At 42.7% G+C, this 16635-nt stretch overlaps 1 protein-coding gene across 1 annotated transcript in view; it reads right to left on the bottom strand.

Annotated features, from left to right (window-relative positions):
• HCN4 (hyperpolarization activated cyclic nucleotide gated potassium channel 4) overlaps window positions 1-1062 on the bottom strand; it is a 107845-nt gene extending 106783 nt beyond the window's left edge. Inside the window, exon 1 of the mRNA XM_075159564.1 lies at window positions 854-1062. Coding sequence (XP_075015665.1) covers window positions 854-1062 — 209 coding nt within the window. The remainder of the gene's footprint in view (window positions 1-853) is intronic.
• Between the last annotated feature and the right edge of the window lie 15573 nt (window positions 1063-16635).

Below are 16635 nucleotides of genomic sequence, written 5' to 3'. Positions count from 1 at the left end.
AGGCCCGGGGTGCTCCCAGCAGAGGGCGAAGGCAGTGGCTTCAGCCTGATGCTTTTCCTCCGGGTGTCCTTGTCGCTGTCTTCCTCCTCGTCCATGATCGACGCCTTGGGTCCTATCTGCTGGGGCAGGCTGTAGAGCCTCTTGCGCATGGAGGGGGGCAGCTTGTCCATGGCCGATGCTGCTGCTGCTGCTGCTGGCTGCTGCTCAGTTAGAGGGAGAGACCCCCCCCAGCTCTCCCAAGGAGGGGAACCGTCACTGCCCCCAGGCCCCTGCCCCAGCTCAAGGGCAGAAGGGACCAGAGACTGCGTGTCATCTTCTTACCAGACTGTGGCATCCACAGGCTCTGCATCAAAACACAGGCTCTGCATCCAGAAGGAAGGAAAAAGAAAAGAAGGAAGGCAAAAAAGGCCCCCCCCCTCCTCCTCCGGTTGTCCCGATTTGGCTACTTGGCTGCTTGTCTCCCTTGGTGAGTGTTACTGCAATCCCTGTCTGCTCAGATCCAGAGCACTGGGCAAGAAGTCTAGAGGAGAGCCACACACTTCTGGCTGGAAGGCGAGGGAGGGCAGCAGCAGCAGCAGCAGCCGCCTTGCCATGTTGGCTTCGAGATGCAAATGTGCTGTGTCTCCCGGCGGGCAGACATCATCCGGAAAGCGAAGCTCAAGCCCGGGTGCCTCAAACTCCTCAACCTGCCGGCCAATAACACAATGAACTGCAACCTGCAGCAGCCACTGCTTGCTTACATCACTGTCATCACTTATTCCTCATGCAGCCCCTGCTCCTGGGAATATTCATGAAGCGATACCATTCTATTGGGTTGCCATAGGAGCGACTACTGCACACAGGCTCTGCCTACCTGAGCCAGCACCCGGGCTTCTTAAAAGGGCAACGCCTGGCTGCCAAGGGTGTGTGTGGCTGAACGGGCGCCGCAACGCTGCTGCTGCTGCTGCTGCTGCTGCTGCCGGGCTGCAAGGACTGCGTTGCCCTGGCGCTGCGGAACTCCTGCCGCTGAGCAGAAGTCACCCGCGGCTCGGCTTTAGCCGACAGTGCCAGGCTTAATGCCATCCTTGGTTTGAAAAAAATTACCGGGCGAATTTAAAAATAGCAGCATCACAAACATAAAACAAAAAAAATAGGAGCAAGAAGATTCCTTTTTCTCTTAGATGCTGATGATCCTTTCTCCTTCTGGAGTTGTGGCTGCTTTGTGCAGGTTTGCTTGTGAAGACACAGGGGGTTTTCTGGGAAGGGGCAAATCCAAATCTAAAGGAAAAACACCGGTTCACCTTGAAAATCTCACTTGCATGCAAAGCAGGGGCTTGGGGAGTGCCTGTCTTTTCTAGCAGAAGTTTGCCTGCTGGGAAACACGTTGTGTTTTGTACCTGTCTGCAAACCACCGAAGGTTTGGAAGGTTTCTTTTTCCTTGGCTGCCTTGCTTCCCCGTTAGACATGCAAAACGTTACTATTTCTCTCCTGCGGGGTTGGATCTGTAGAAGTCATTCAAAAAAAAGCAAGCTGCATCTCAAAGAGCTCCCCTACTGGATTGAGGGAGGCTGGACTGGGATGGCGAAGAAGGAGTGTGTGGGATGCGTGGGCTCTCCCTACGACAGAGGGAAACCCACTTCCCAGTGGGCACCTGAGTCAGCACTTTCTGCGGCTCACCCTCGACTAGCGTGTCTCCCAGGAGGTTGGTCCTGGCAAAAGAACAGCTCTGGATGGGAATCCTCCTTCCTTTTGCTGCTGGCTACAATGCACCTCGTATAATAGAGGCCGAAGCAGTGGAAAAAGGCTAAAATCAGGCTCTTCCCTACTTTTTGTTCTTTGAGAGTTTTTTTGGAGAAAAGGGGGAAAAGAGGTGGCAATGAGTCCAGTCCTGAGGTTGTTTGGAATGGCTGTTTATTCTGTTACATTTAAGAAGCTCTTAGATTGATAAACTAGTTCAAATTATTTACTAGTGCAAAGCCTTTGAAACCAGTGGACTTAAATTAAGAATCTGTTTAGCCATATGAGAGACTGTTTGCATATATTGTTTCATAGATTCAATATCTGAGGCTTTCTAGAATGTTTTATACATTTAAAATCATACCTCCTAGGAAAAGGAAACCATGTGAACTGTGCAGACATGCAGGGAGGCTAAACACAAGCAATGAATGCCCACTGCAAGCACTGAGGAAATCCTCACCCCATCTCTGCGCTTTTGCTTTCATAGCAAATACTCACTTTTTCCCTTCCAGGAGTCACCCGTCACTGGCCTAAGGTAACTCTGCCATTTAAAGCAGCAGGATGTTACTTAAGCTCTTATTTCAAGGAGATGCAGCCATCAGCAGTGACTTCACCATACACAGACAGCACATGCTTCCTCATCTTTGTTTGTCTGCTCTCTCGCTCTCTCTCTTGAATCCTTTCTCTGAAGCATTCACCTGCTCCTCTTCTCCTCCCACCCCCTGGCACAACCTACACTGGCTGTGACTCATTTGAAATACTCTACAGTGAAGCTACCCAGTGCAAATATTATTTATTATTATTATTTTCATCACAATTTCTGGTAGAACAAGCTTTTGGGGGAAATGAATCTCGATTTTCAAATGCTCCTGTAGATTAGATAATGTGAACTAAGCCAGTGATAGCATTAAAGGTCTTTTTCCTCCTCTTCCCTCCTCCAGGCACTAGGGATGCTGGGGTGTAAGCACTTCTGTGGCTAAGCTGCAATCAACTACCTTCCAAAAGGATGTGTTTTGATTAATGAGGTGCATAACATCTGAAACTGATGCAGCTTCTTAAACACCGTCCCTAATGTTCCCAGAGAATGACAGAGCAATAAAGGACATGCTAAAGGAATCAAGCTGTTCATCCTATAGCTTTCAGCTATAGGTATTCTAGCTGGCTCTCGGAAAATATCCACACTCTCTATTTCCTGGCCTTTCTGGGATTGTTCTCTGAGTGCTGCCTTATTTGATGACACAAATAAGATTTTCTTACAGCCCTGAAGTGGGGAAAGAACACAACAGAGCATGCAAGCAGCAGAATGCTCCTTTATCACTTCTGTAGCTAGGAAAGAAAATTATCAGGTGCAAAGACTGAGTCAGGCTGACTGGCACACTGCTGCACAATTACAGAAGCATGCAGATATCCCCGTGCCCAGAATTCTGGCTAGCGCTTCCCAGCCACCAGTGTCCAGTCTATATATGATCCCTCAGATACATTTTTTTTGGGACCACTTTTGTTACCTTTACATCTACCTATAAAGAATTAAGCTTCACTTCAGTATCACACCTGTTTTGATGCAATTTTTCAAGCACAACATTTTAGCAAATACTATAGTCCCATTTTAAAAAAAAAAAAAGCTTAACCTGAAATAAGAACTTAAGTGCTGTATTGAATCTAGGCCTTGTCTAGCACATAGCCCAAAGGAGGCAGCCCAAAGTGCTAAAAACCAGAAGGTGCATTCTTGTGTAGCTCTGTCTCCAAGTGTGGGTTCCTAAACACTTCTAAAAACTTGGCTCCAGGAGTTAGAGGTACCAAACTCAGAGGAAGTTTTAAAGTCCTTAAAATGCAAAGAAAATTTTGTGTCCAGAGAACTTCAAAGTAATGATATTTTATTTGAGAGCCTTCCAAGAACTAAGTGCAGGGGGCTGGGAATTATCCTTGTCTAATGGTATGAAACTACTGTCATGGACATTATTTATTGTTGCCATTATAGCAGTGCTTTCCATGTCAGCAAATGGACCTTTATAGGCACATTTTTAGAACATTTCAGAAAAGCTAGGACTGTTGCAGGACTAAGTCTTGCCTATCATTGGCTGCACAGTACATTCAGAGGGGGTATAGAGAATCCACATGCCACAAAAAGGGAGAACTGTTTTTGAGGGAAATTATCTCCTTTTTAACAATGTTTGTCAGATACTGCTCCAAGAATTGGCATAGATACAAAGGGAATGGATTTAGTAGGGAAAACACAGGTGAAGCAGCCAAAGATTCATTTGTTTCTTAGGGGATTTTGCCAGCTCATATATACATATATATACACGTACATATATATGTGGTGCTTTTTTAATAAAAATCCAGTGCTGCAATGCAAATGTAAAAAATCACATTCCTAGTGAGCTCAGGACTATAGAAGAACAGACTGAGAGCCATAAAAACTGATATCCTCTAGCTCAGGGTACAGAAAGCAGCAATGCAAGCTTTCTGCACACTGGCCTGTTAGGACCACATTTGCTTGGGTGAGAGTTTCAGTCATCACCCTTGAAACCTTGGATTCTCAGATAAAAAAGGAGTCAACAAACATGTGGTATAGATTGGAAGAATGGGAGCAAGTCCTTTCAAAGCTGCCTATTGTTCCTAGCAGGCAGCAAGTAACTCATAATTGGCATTTGAAATTCATGAAATATTCAACACTACAAAACAGGGAAATTCTACCTCAGAGTTTTAGTGGTAGTCTGCACTCGCTGCCGCTGCAGTTTATATCATATCTAGAAGGTAATAAAGAAATAATCGCCATAAATACACAAATCCTATCTCCCCCTCGCCCCTATTAATTACTCAAGTGTGGTGTCACCCTTGTACTCGTTAAAATTCAGCCAGTGCTTTCTTACTGCTCTATCATGTTCCTTATAGAAACTGTAAAGTGGGGAATTGAACGGCTGGAACATATGTTGAAACCTATTTAAGGCACAGAGAAGAGGGCACCTGAGCATCTGGCCAGGATAAAGGAAACAGCTGAGCAATGGGAAATGAGATCCACGCCAGGATGCAGGATTCTGGGGAGTCACCCCAGAGGGCAGGGGGGAGAGAGAAGAGTTCCCCAGAGCTGGACGGAAGAAAGGAGTCCACTTTTGCTGTGCAAGAATTGTTTTGGGTTGAGAGAAAGAACGGTTCAAAGTCCATCAGTGGGAGCAGAGAGATACTAAACAGATCCCTAACAACAACGGACTGTGGAGCCTGGCAAGAGAGGCAGCAGCAGGAGAGGAGATACACAACAGGACAGAAAAGCTTGAATCAGGAAGTACTTGGAAAGCTATATTCATTCCAGATTCCAGTGGTAAACAAATCTGGAGCAATCCCTCTCTCTTCACCCTTATAACCAAGATCAAAATAGGAGCATTTGTCTAGGATATAGGGGGGGTTGCTGGGAATGTGTTTATAACTAACAAACAGCTTTGCCACTGGACTGCAAAAAAGGAAATGTTATCCAAAGAATCAGCTATGTTGGTGTCTATGGAAAGAAGTTACAGACTATGCAGAAAATAAACCTCTGAGATTTTCAGGATGTTTAGACGTTTTGCAAAAGCTGGTAATCCTCACTGGAGCAAGTAGCTAAAAATCATAGCTAGAAACAGATTGATTAGCAAGAGCATCTTGCTACCTGACCTTTAATATTCCCCTTGGAGAACAGAAAACTTAATAGAAATAGAAAAATAGAGACAGGTAACCAGGTATGAAGCTATGAGAAAGAGAAATTACATAGAATCTGTGAAGCTGCTGAGATTAGAGCAACCATATGATTTAGTCACAGTTACTTTTAGTTTACAAAGTATCTACATTTTTACTTTATGGTCTAATCTCTACCAATGAATTTTCCAATATTCACATTGAAATGCTCACATTAAGCTTGTATCTTGGACTTCAATAAAATTTGCCATCCAAATGTATATTCCATCAAATTTCTATTTAAAGGCCGAGAACTAGCTTATTCTTCTACCCTCATCTGGAATTATTCAGGAGAGGGTTGAGACAGCACGGGGAGGTTTGCTCAAACTGGATCAGTTCAGTGACTATCAAACGACTTTCTCAAAATAGCGCCTTTCACCAGCATTTAATGAGCTGTAGCTTCACAAAGAATAATGGATCCTTCTTCACAAGTCTGTTCCCACCAATGTATCTTCTGTCTACATGAACTGTACTATTTTTGATTATCATGCAGTACTGGATTTGATGGGAAACGTGCTATTGTCTCCAACAACAGCAATGGCAGTCCCAACTTTGGGAAGTTCAGACTCTACTCTCAAGTGATCTGAATTCTGTCACGGCTGACTTTAACCCTTTCTCTTCCTCAGTAAGTGAATCAAACGAGCTCAACATCATGTTGTTGATGCAACTGCAAACCAAAGCTTCACAGCCATACCACCTGTCACACATTTATACAGCTCTGATTTAAGAACTCATAATGCTAATGGTTGTATCTTAACAATGCCTCCCTGCAGCAAATTGCTGAAGACAGGCAGAAGATTTAAAAATTTGAAATAAGAGACTCATTAGAAACAAGATGCTCTATGAGCAAAATGGCTATGAAAGAAATGTCCCATAGATTTATGCCTTATGACTGGGGTCTCCCATGTCTAATGTGCAGGCTTCAATACAAACTTTTCCTCTATAATTCATAATTGTACTGTCATATATGGATTCCCTGATGTGTAGTAATTTATTGATGCCAGTGCCATAGGCTGCAGCAGCTTTGAGCAGAAGACCCTCAGAGGTCCCTTCCAACCTAAATTATCTTTTAATTCTATGGCTCTATGACTCAACAGGAATCGTCTCTTTAGTCCAGCTACCACCTTTCACAAACATGTAGGAAGATACTATCTTTGAGACAAAATCCCTCTGTCAAATTTGTTTTAAACCATCAAACAGGCTGAAATATTAGTAGGAGGGAACTGACAGACTGATGGATACAAAGCATGACTGTATAAGCTTCACTTCCTCAGGTAAGCAGCTAAAAGACATTTCATGATTTTGGAGAACAAACTCAGACATTTTCATGCTTATTCATGATTTCTGAACTCCTAAAGATAGCAAAATTGCAAAAACAAGCTTAGCCAGCATGTCTGAACAATATGGCAGTAGAAGAGCTCCAAGCAGAGGATCCTAGTTTATCATTTCCCCTTACAGATACCCCGGGTCATGCTGCTACCCACAAAGGGATGTTTCAGGTAGTTAGCCCTCCCACTCAGCAACTTCAATGCAGTAGTATTTCACTGCCAATAAAAACAAGGCCAAAGGCAAGGGAGATACACTATTTCTGTCTGCATTTCATTCCTTACTGGCATAAGTATATCCTCTACAAACAAGCAACCAGGTTAGGCCAGTCTGAGTCCTTTAGACATTCCCATTATCTTGCAAGAGAAAAGAGTGATTCGTGATTCGTGCCACCGCCATGTCTGTTGCTCAACAGCAGTGTCTGCAACTGTTGGCAATGCTGAGTGCCTCAGTAAGCCAGTAGATAAGTAGGGGAAAGGGAAGAGGCTTCAGTTGATAAGGGTACAAATAATTCTATGAGATTAAAATAAAGGCCTCCTCTCTCTGGGCTTTGCTTTTAGAAACCAGCCCTTCAGTGATACTGCATGTAGCCCACTCAGCACCAGAAAGATCATGTGGTTATCCTAAATCTGGAGATTATTTCCGGAGTTTGTGCATGCCTATGTCTACTCATGCACATTTGTGTTTCTGCTAATCAAGCTTCTACCTCAATTCTGGATGAAAAAAAGCACTCTAGGTCCAATTTGGGCCTCTGTCTGTCGTTTGTTACTTTTGTTTAATTGTAAGTGTTACTGAAGCATCTAGAAAACTCTGTTGATACCAAAGCCCCAACAGAGGAAAGTAGTCCAGTCCCAGTCTAAACAGCAGAGGAGCAGAATATAGCAGCAGAGTAAACAATCTCATGGTCTTCAAATGCCAGTTCAGTGCTGTGCGTTTCCTTTTTGCTTGTTTAGTTTTAGAGAGGGCTTTGCTGAGAGGAGCTAGAGCAGGAAAAAAGGACAAAGAAGGGTGGACCCAAAGCACAAGAGAAGAAACCAAGAACATGGAAAGAGGACAGGGAGAGAATTGTCTCCATTGCATTCACCTTTCTGTATGATAAAGTTGTGCTGCAATGCTACCATTAAGGAGGGTATGAACTTCCATTATACGCTTCTTTATGGTCATTCTTGTTCTCAACCAACTAAGCTGACATTCTGAAAACCTTATCTTTACCAAAAAGTGAATTTCCTTTTTTTGAAAGTTAAAGCAAAACCTGCTGGTTTTGGGAACAAGAAGGTTATATGTGTAGAAGAGAAGAAAGAGAAAATGCACTTTTCCTGTTCTCTTTTTTAAATAGTATTTTAGGAACCAATATTACCAAAATGGCTAATAATAAAATGAGATTTAGACTTCCTAATAAAAGGATATGCAAGTGCTGTACACTTGACAAAGATTAAATACCCAGTAAACCCAGAAGGGTGGAGGCAGAAGGTTCATTCAGTGTTTTCTTACCTGTGCCTCTCCTTCCCTGGATGCTCCTTGCCAGCCACATCTATTCAGCCTGCATGCCCTTGTACTAATTAGTATCTACCATGCAGGCATCTCCCTAGTTCTCAGGCATACAGACTAACGACTAAGTTTTCATCTTCCACAGCGCCACACAAACTGGCCCTGATTAACCAATGCCAGATGCTCAGATGCTCCTGGAGCTGAGCTGCAAGGTTGTGTTCGGCTCTGCACAGGCAGGGAGCGACCAGCCTTGCCCCATGCTGCAGCAGTTCTAGAAGTCCACTCAGGGACTCCCCACTGATTAATTTTCGCAGCCTGTGCTTTCATTTGTTTTCAACACTCCACTGACCTTTGTGTAAGAGTTTAAACAAAGCTCTACAGACACTTGAGGCCATTGCCTTGATAGTATCAGTTCATCATTGTATAAATTTGCCTCAGTGGATGGTAGTCCTGTGTTTGTACGTGTGTGTTTTTGCAAGGGGGAGGAATCCTGCTCACCTGGTTCTTCCGTGAATGCTGAAGCTTTTTTCAGTGAAATCAATGAGAAAACTTCACACTGCATCTAATGTTACTGCTCTGTGCTGTTTAATGCAAGGGCAGGACAATACACAGCAGTTCTACATGCTGCTTCCTGGACTCTGTCTTCTTTTTAGACAATGCCCTTTCTCATGTGATTTGTAGAAACCTTCCTGGGAGCAGGATCAGAAGTCAGACCTTCCTGGTTTTGCCCTAAACCATTAGCTGACAGAATCATATTCCCTCCTGTGCTCTCCTACCGACTGATGGAATCTTAAATCTTCTGTTCAGTGGAGGAACTTCACAAAGATGCTTCCTGTGGGACACTAGGGGAATAGGAAAGTGGCATTTGCTTCACCAGCTGCAATTTAGGAGAAAAGAGTAAGAACTGTTCTGTTTTTTAAAAAAAAAGCTTAAATCTTTATGACAGGGTTCTAGATGATGTGAAAGTAAATGCAACCCTGCATGTGGCTGAACTGTGGTGAGATGATGGGGAGAAGCAATTTGCGGCTACTTGATTTTGTCAGCATTTCCCTTGTGGCTAGGTTGCTTCCTGCTCAGCACACAGGCTGGCCCATAGTCCCTGGAGAGCCACCAGGGCACAGGACAGAAAGGTTCAGTGTCCTACTCTGGGCTTGGTCGGGCCCCCAGGAGTTACACACTGCAATACGCAACACCTTTGAGCACCTATATCCTTCATTGGCATAAAAAACTTGCCTGAGGTGACACAGGACACTTGTCCATTTAGCTTCCCAGGTTATACATGTTCCTACAGTGTCTAGCAGAAAGTTACTAGCAAAAAGCATTTATTTCTGCTTGCTGCTTCTGTTTGTTACTGCTGTTAAAAAACCTGTATACATACATACGTATAAAGTAGCTTAGTAAAGCAGACCTAGACACTGCAATCATTCTCTCCTGCTACTGTCATAGAGGGATGTCAGACTAAACAGCACTGTGAAGCTGGCGACATCTCAGTGCATACTCTACCCCAGAGGAAGCACTTAAGGTTAAGGAACAACAACAACAAATATCACTTTCCCTCTTCTGAGCAACTTCATGTCATAGTGGATGCTGGACAGGCTACTGTTCAAAGTCTGCTCTAAGAAAAATTGTATATATTATTAGCCACTTGTGTGCTTGTTAATTCTGTCTTTGTTTTTCACCATTCTGCAAAACCCTTCACAAATCCCTGTTTCAGTGGAGCAACAGACTTCTACTTCCTTGGATTTGCAGGTTTCACTTAACAGGATTAGGTGACAGGATTTATTTAGAAACGTGTGGTGATAAAAATACCCAGTTCATGAGTAATGGGGGGAAAGCTCACAATTTTGTTGTTGCTTTTTTAAATTTAAACTTCTCAGTAGGGGAAAAGGTTCAGATCAGGTGTTTGCTACCCACACTTTTCAGTACGAGAGTGCTTAACTTCTTCTGGCAGGGAGAAGTCTGGAGTGGAATAAATAGAGAAGACTGAGTCTTGCTGTGAGACCTAAAGAATGTGAGATTCAAAATGACTTGATCTTCCCATCAAGCCCATGGCTGACACAGAATTTGTTAAAACATCTTCCTGTGACTTTAAGTAGTCTAAACACTTCACTAGCTTACCTTGGCTTTTAACAAGAGGCAGAATTATTAGTCTAAGCTAGCTAGAACATGTAGCCCTCGACCATGCACTTACTCCCTGCTCTACAGGAGGGTGGTATCAGAGCTGCTTTGGTGATTCTGCCCCTCCCCTTTTCTTGGAAGGCCTCCCCAGTGCAGAAGACTCTCAAAAGGTGGTTAAACTGCCTTAGCACCAAGTGTAAGCTGAAGATCCTGCTCAGTGGAAAAGAACTGGAAGACATACTTTAACACAAAAGATCCTGGGAGCTTAATCTTTTTTAGTTAAGCAAAAGGAAGTATAAGTAATTATTTGATAATAATCTGTAAGTACCCACATGGAGAGGTGGAGACCTGAACACAGAGGAATCCTCACACCAGCAGATGTAGTTGCAAAAGAGATGCTGCCTGGAAGCTACACACCTTCAGGCCAGAATTAAGTTAATAATTTTTAATGTTGAGGGCAACAAACCTCTAGGTTAACATGATGAAGTTTTTGGTAGATTCTCTGTCACAGGAAATTTTAAAAACAAGATTAGATTTTTTTAATAAAAGATCTGCTTTAGCTCAATCCCAGATACTAGACTTGAATCTGCAATTAATTTGGGTTAGTCCTACATCATGTCACACGGGAGGCTAGAGTAAATGTTAATAATGTTCCCTTCTACATTAAAATCCGTAAAACTGGAAAAGCAAATGACCAGTAATAGTGGCTAGACTGCTCACACCCTTTTCTGGGTCATTTATGAATACGCTGAACTGTCTACATCCCAGCACAAATCCCTAAAGAACTCTATTGGCACTATTGTGAGGCTTGATCATTTACTTTTACCATCTTTTTGCTTACCCAACTACTTACCCATGCTAGGACCTTCCCTTATTCTCTTTGGCTGCTTAGTTTCCTCAAAAACTGGATTTGCCAAAGCCTTTTGAAAATTTAAATGGACAGTATAAATCAGATCACCCTTACTCCATTCATTGATGACTCTTCAAAGATGTCCAAGAGGTTTGTAAACTACTAGGACTCCCATTTACAGAAGCCACTTGACACCTCCCAAGTAGACTGAACTCGGTCATATTTATCCAAGTAGAACGTTTCTGGTCCTCCGAAGTTCAGGATTCTGGATTCAGTTATAGTGATCTATTTGACTGTTAAAGATTTCCTTCCAAGCTGGGAAAAACAGCTAGCCATTCACAGATTTTGTTATGCTGCACTTTTAATAGGATTGCAGCCAAGTGCCGCATGTGTCGTTTATAAAACCAGTCTTATAAAAGAGAAATGGATTGATCTTTCTCCCTTTTTAAGAGCTGCCAATACTATTGCCACAACACCCACCTCACAATGCACCTGACTTGCAATACTGACTTCACCTGACTTGCAATATTCCCATTCCGTCCCTGCCAACGTCTTCTGTAAACGTCAGCCAGCCCTCATACACATACTGCTCCATTACTTGGAGTGGAAAATCTGTCTCCAGAGCAGAACTGCAGTAAGAATAGGGTCTGAACATTCAGTTGTGTTAATCCTAGTCTACACAGAAGGTATATATCATGTAGTTACTGTACTCAAAGGATGAGAATACTGAAGTGTGTATTGCTTGTTCGATCCAGCATACAGCAGAATGCTTGCTTAATATCAAGGCTCATCCCACTACATAGCTTTGTAAGTCAGCCAAAATCTCTCCACGCTCTTCTTGTTGAAATCGTACCATCCTCCTTATTCAGCTCTGTGGTTTTTTTCCACTTCTGACACTTCTCAGTGCCAGCTCTGGCGTTCTGATTAAAATCAACCTGGAGGGGAATTGTTAGTGACGTGTGCCTGAAGCTGAGATAATACCTTTCCTTCCTATTCCTTGGCTTCTCTCATACTCTTGATGGAACTCCTAATACTCCTAAACAATTCCAGTTTCAATATGGACCTACTTCAAAGAAAGACTCACAATGGATTCTCAGGAGTCATCTCTTTGCTTCTTGCAGGTATCTTGCTGGGAGTGTGGCAGTGTGGTCTAATGGTGAATCCCAATTAAAACCCACAAATGGTAAACTTTGCTGGTGCATAATGTTCATTTTCCTGCAAAGAATGAACGCAAAATAACAAGATTTCCCAGTCTGTGTAACTATACTGCATGGGTTTCCAAGTGCAATGAAGTCAGCTTTAGCCTTTCATGTTTTATTAGTGCCTTGTAGCTAAGTAAAATGACTAATAAACTGGCATTTTAAAGAACTGGATGGAGCCATTCTGAAGACTGAATAATAACTAACCATTCATTTCCTAAGTTCCCTCTAGCAGTTTTTCAGTATACATAGAATGAAAATCATGGAGCTACTGAAATATGTTCACTCTACTTTGCACCAAATATGCTACTTACAGTAGCTGTACAAATTCACTTCAGCACCTTCTGTCCAGTTTCTGTGTAGGGAAAAGAAGGAAAAATTGTTACCTTGCCCAGATTACCACAACAAAGTCAATGCTGGACCCAGAATTAAAAACCTGTAACAGTCTTGGTGTCACTTTCTAATATTTAGTCACCATTTTGCTGCATATTACAAAGGAAGAAAGTTAAAAAGCTAAAGATTCCCAAAAATCCAAATTAGTTTGAGGGTTCTTTCTTTATAAATCCACTCTTTCATTCTAGTTCCTCTTTATAAAGGCACCAAAGAGAGAGCATTTCCTGAAATAGGGGAAAACTAGACCGAAGCACTATTAGATCTGTGTTTTCCCCCAGTGAGAACAGGAAATTCACACATATTATCACTCCCATGTACATTGCTGGGACAATGCCGATTGCCAGTATTTTCCTCTCTACTAAAAATTAAAAGAGGAAAACCATATGCACTGCTTAATTTTCTAAGCAAGGCCCATTTGTACTGCATCGAAGTGCTAGCCTTTGTGACTGTTCACTGAAGCAAGTTTTAATGCTACATGAGATGAAGTAAGAAAGATGCTCGTGACAGAGAATCTGAAAGATTTCACCAAGACCTCTCAGCAAAGCAGTGGCAGGCCAGGAACGAAAATACAGGATTTCCTAATTCCTCATCCCATAATCAGTCCATTGGAACAAGCTATTTCTCTCCACTTGTGCTTGTTCAACACTGCCTCTTAAAACCAAAATCCAGCTGTTGTCACTGAACTCAAAGCAGCTTTTGTTAAGCATTTCCTTAAATGCATTCCAAAACATGTTTGTTTTCATGAAACCTGATCTACCAGCTGCCATGACCATTGAAACTGGAATGGCCTGCTTCAATCTCCATCTGATATGAATGTTCTAAGTAGACATCTCTGACCAAAAAAGAAATGCCGGGCTGGAACTTTATGACTAGATAGTCTCACATTTTCTTCTTTCAACATGTAAGAAAAGAGATAATAATGCCGGGTACAATAGATTGTACTGCATTATTCAGAGGGCCTTATTCACCTTTGATTCCTGTGCTGCAGACATCATACACTGGCAAGTATATGATTAGGAACTGGAAGTTTTCATACGACAAATAGAGCAAGTGGAATTAAAAAAAAAAGAGACAGGGCCTGTAGTCAGAAAAGGCAGAAGGCACTGCTGTTTCAAGGTTGTGTTGCATTTCAGATCAGTAACAATGAACAATATCCCAGCCAACGTCAGCTAAGGCCTCTGAGCCTCCACCAACAGCCACCTGGTCTCTCTGCTCCTGTCCAGTTGTATGCATCTTGGGCCACTTCTGCAGATGAACATCACGGACTATATTCCATGTAAGTTGATGTGAAAGCTGATGTGAAAACACAAAATCTGAGAGCCTTCCAAAGGTAATAAAATGGGGATCCTCAAAGCCTGCGTAGCCTCTGTTGAACTAAAACATGCCACAGTCCATGGGAATCATGTTAGGAGACAGTTTTTATATTTTTGCCCTTGACAGAGGTCAGTCTGGAAATGCTAGAGGTGAGTTTGTGTTTCCCAGAAGAAATGGCAGCACACGCATGACACGGATTTATGCTTGCAATTCCAATAATTCTGCCTTCTTGAATTCAACCCTAATTGTAGTGTGCCTTGCTGATGATGTAGAGCATTTGATTTACTGATCTTATTTTACTCTTCCTGCAATTTCACCTCTTCGATCAGATCTTGCCAGCAGGTTTTCATTACCAAATAGGTGGGTTTTTTAAATAGCACAATTGCAAGTCATCATCATAAATATCAATCTTCATAACTCATCCGAGTGCTCTATGTTCTTGTAATGTTGTGTGTCAGGATTCTGATGCAGAGATAAACGCCCATCTGTGTGGCTGCCAGCTTCTCATTCCTTTATTGATTCTCCCCTATTTGCTGTAATTGAGTTTTTATACTTAGCTTGTTCTTCAGTATATAAATGCCTATCAGAGACAGGAAAAGAGAGACAGACCAGGGATTTCCACTTCTCATCACCTCTCAGCAGAAGAGGGTGCTGTGCAACACTGATTAGAATAGATACTTCAGCAACTGAGGCAGTCAAGCTGAGGACTGCCTATCCAAGTATCAAACCACGTACTACTCACATGTCAGCAGGTGACTGTAGGACAAAGCTTATATTCCTTATTTTCCTCTGGATGGGGAAGGAGAAAGGAATAATCTGCAATTTTCCAGCACTGACTCATCTGTTCCGAGTTGCTCGTGTTAAAGCAAGCCTTAAAGGGAACGTTTTGTTTATTTTATTATACAGGACTGTACAGAGGCTCCATGCAGTTCTGAAATGTTTGCATGTTTAAAATCCAGATTCACCTTTAATTTAATACGGACTCAACTATATTTATAGGTATGTGTTTGCAGGTATGTGTTTAAGGATTGTGTCCTTAGCTGACAGGCAGCCAATGAGCCTGTAGCGTCCCTGCTATTACTACTTTTACTACATGACCCCAGTCTCAGGTGGAGTGGTAGTTACACAGATCACTCCAACCAGATCATGGTGGCTATGCCAGCATAAGGGATCACAGATGATGTGTAATACTGCTGATGTCCTCAGTGGACACTCATGAGGCACAATTAAACAATGAGTTAGCCACTCCTGAGATAAGAGGCAGGGAGGTAGGTAAGGACTTTATTTCTAGTTTTGCCTCCAGTTTTACTGGCTGATCTCTCAGTTTTCCAGTCTCTGAAAAGACAGTATGCACCTGCTTAGAGACCCTTACAAGAAATCAGTTAGCTATGACTAGATACAGGACCCCTGCTCTCTAAGGAGGAAGCTACAACTCCCTGACTTTCCATGAATTGCCAGGAGCGGCCTTCGAGATGCCCCTGGCAGACAATGCTGATGACCACCTTCTGCAGCAGGCTGCCAGTTTCTTTCATCATGCAGGATGGCCTCACACACCACTTTCATTCCCTAATGAACCACATCACAGGGCTGTTCAACTCTGGCATGAAACAGACTCTGTTGCTCACCAAGTGCTGCTCTGCCTATCGTGGCACAAAGTGGCAGGAAACTGGTGAGTGAGTCTGCCTACTGCTGCTATCTACTGGCTGTAACCAAACTGAGCAACTGTGTGCCCTGGGCCATCTACTGCTAATGGCAGTGAGAAATTTTCATTCTGCAAAATCATTCCTTCAAGGGCTCCTAGGAGAGCAAAAATTTCTCACTTTAAAAGCTTCCAGAATTCAGCATAATGATTGCTCTGACACTCTCAGGTAACACTATGCATATACATATATACTGGATTACACTCTTTCTTGTTCTTTTTTGGGTAGTTTAGATACTACCATTTTCCAAGTAACCAACTTGGAATTTGGCAGCCATTTTCAGGTCTGCCCTGTAAGAACAAGGCACGCATGTGTGAGTTTGTTCTGAAGAAGCAGAAGATTTTTGGCTTTTTTGTGCTTCTACCACTAGAGAGCAGGAGAATGGTTCTCCCAGCCGACTCTCGCAGCTCCGTCAGGGATAGCTGCTGCGAATCACCAAGAAACTCGTTATGTAACCGGGTTTCTGAGGCTGACACTCCCAGTGAAGCTGGACAACCTTTCAATCCATTTATCAAACCCTTGTGATTGCCATTTCCAGACAGATGAAACCAGGATAAGTATGAAGACGAAGAGAACAGTCTGCATCCAGAATAACGTGTTGAAGTTCTGATAGCAACACAGACATACAGTCAGTCACCCCTCTGTGTTTCACTAAGACAAGCTAGTTCTTTTTTTTTCTTTTAATATATGAGTCTAGCCTAGATTCCACCCAGGGAGAAGAATACTCACTATTAAGGGTGAACTCTGCCAAAATATACCTAGAACTGGAATTACAAAGGAAACTACATTCATGTGCTTTGTGGTGTGTGAGCATTACCCTCTA

Source organism: Calonectris borealis, chromosome 11 (genome assembly GCF_964195595.1).
Source record: "Calonectris borealis chromosome 11, bCalBor7.hap1.2, whole genome shotgun sequence".
NCBI classification, from domain to species: domain Eukaryota; kingdom Metazoa; phylum Chordata; class Aves; order Procellariiformes; family Procellariidae; genus Calonectris; species Calonectris borealis.
Note: the sequence above shows the minus strand (reverse complement) of the source record. Positions and strands in the feature narration are given on the sequence as shown.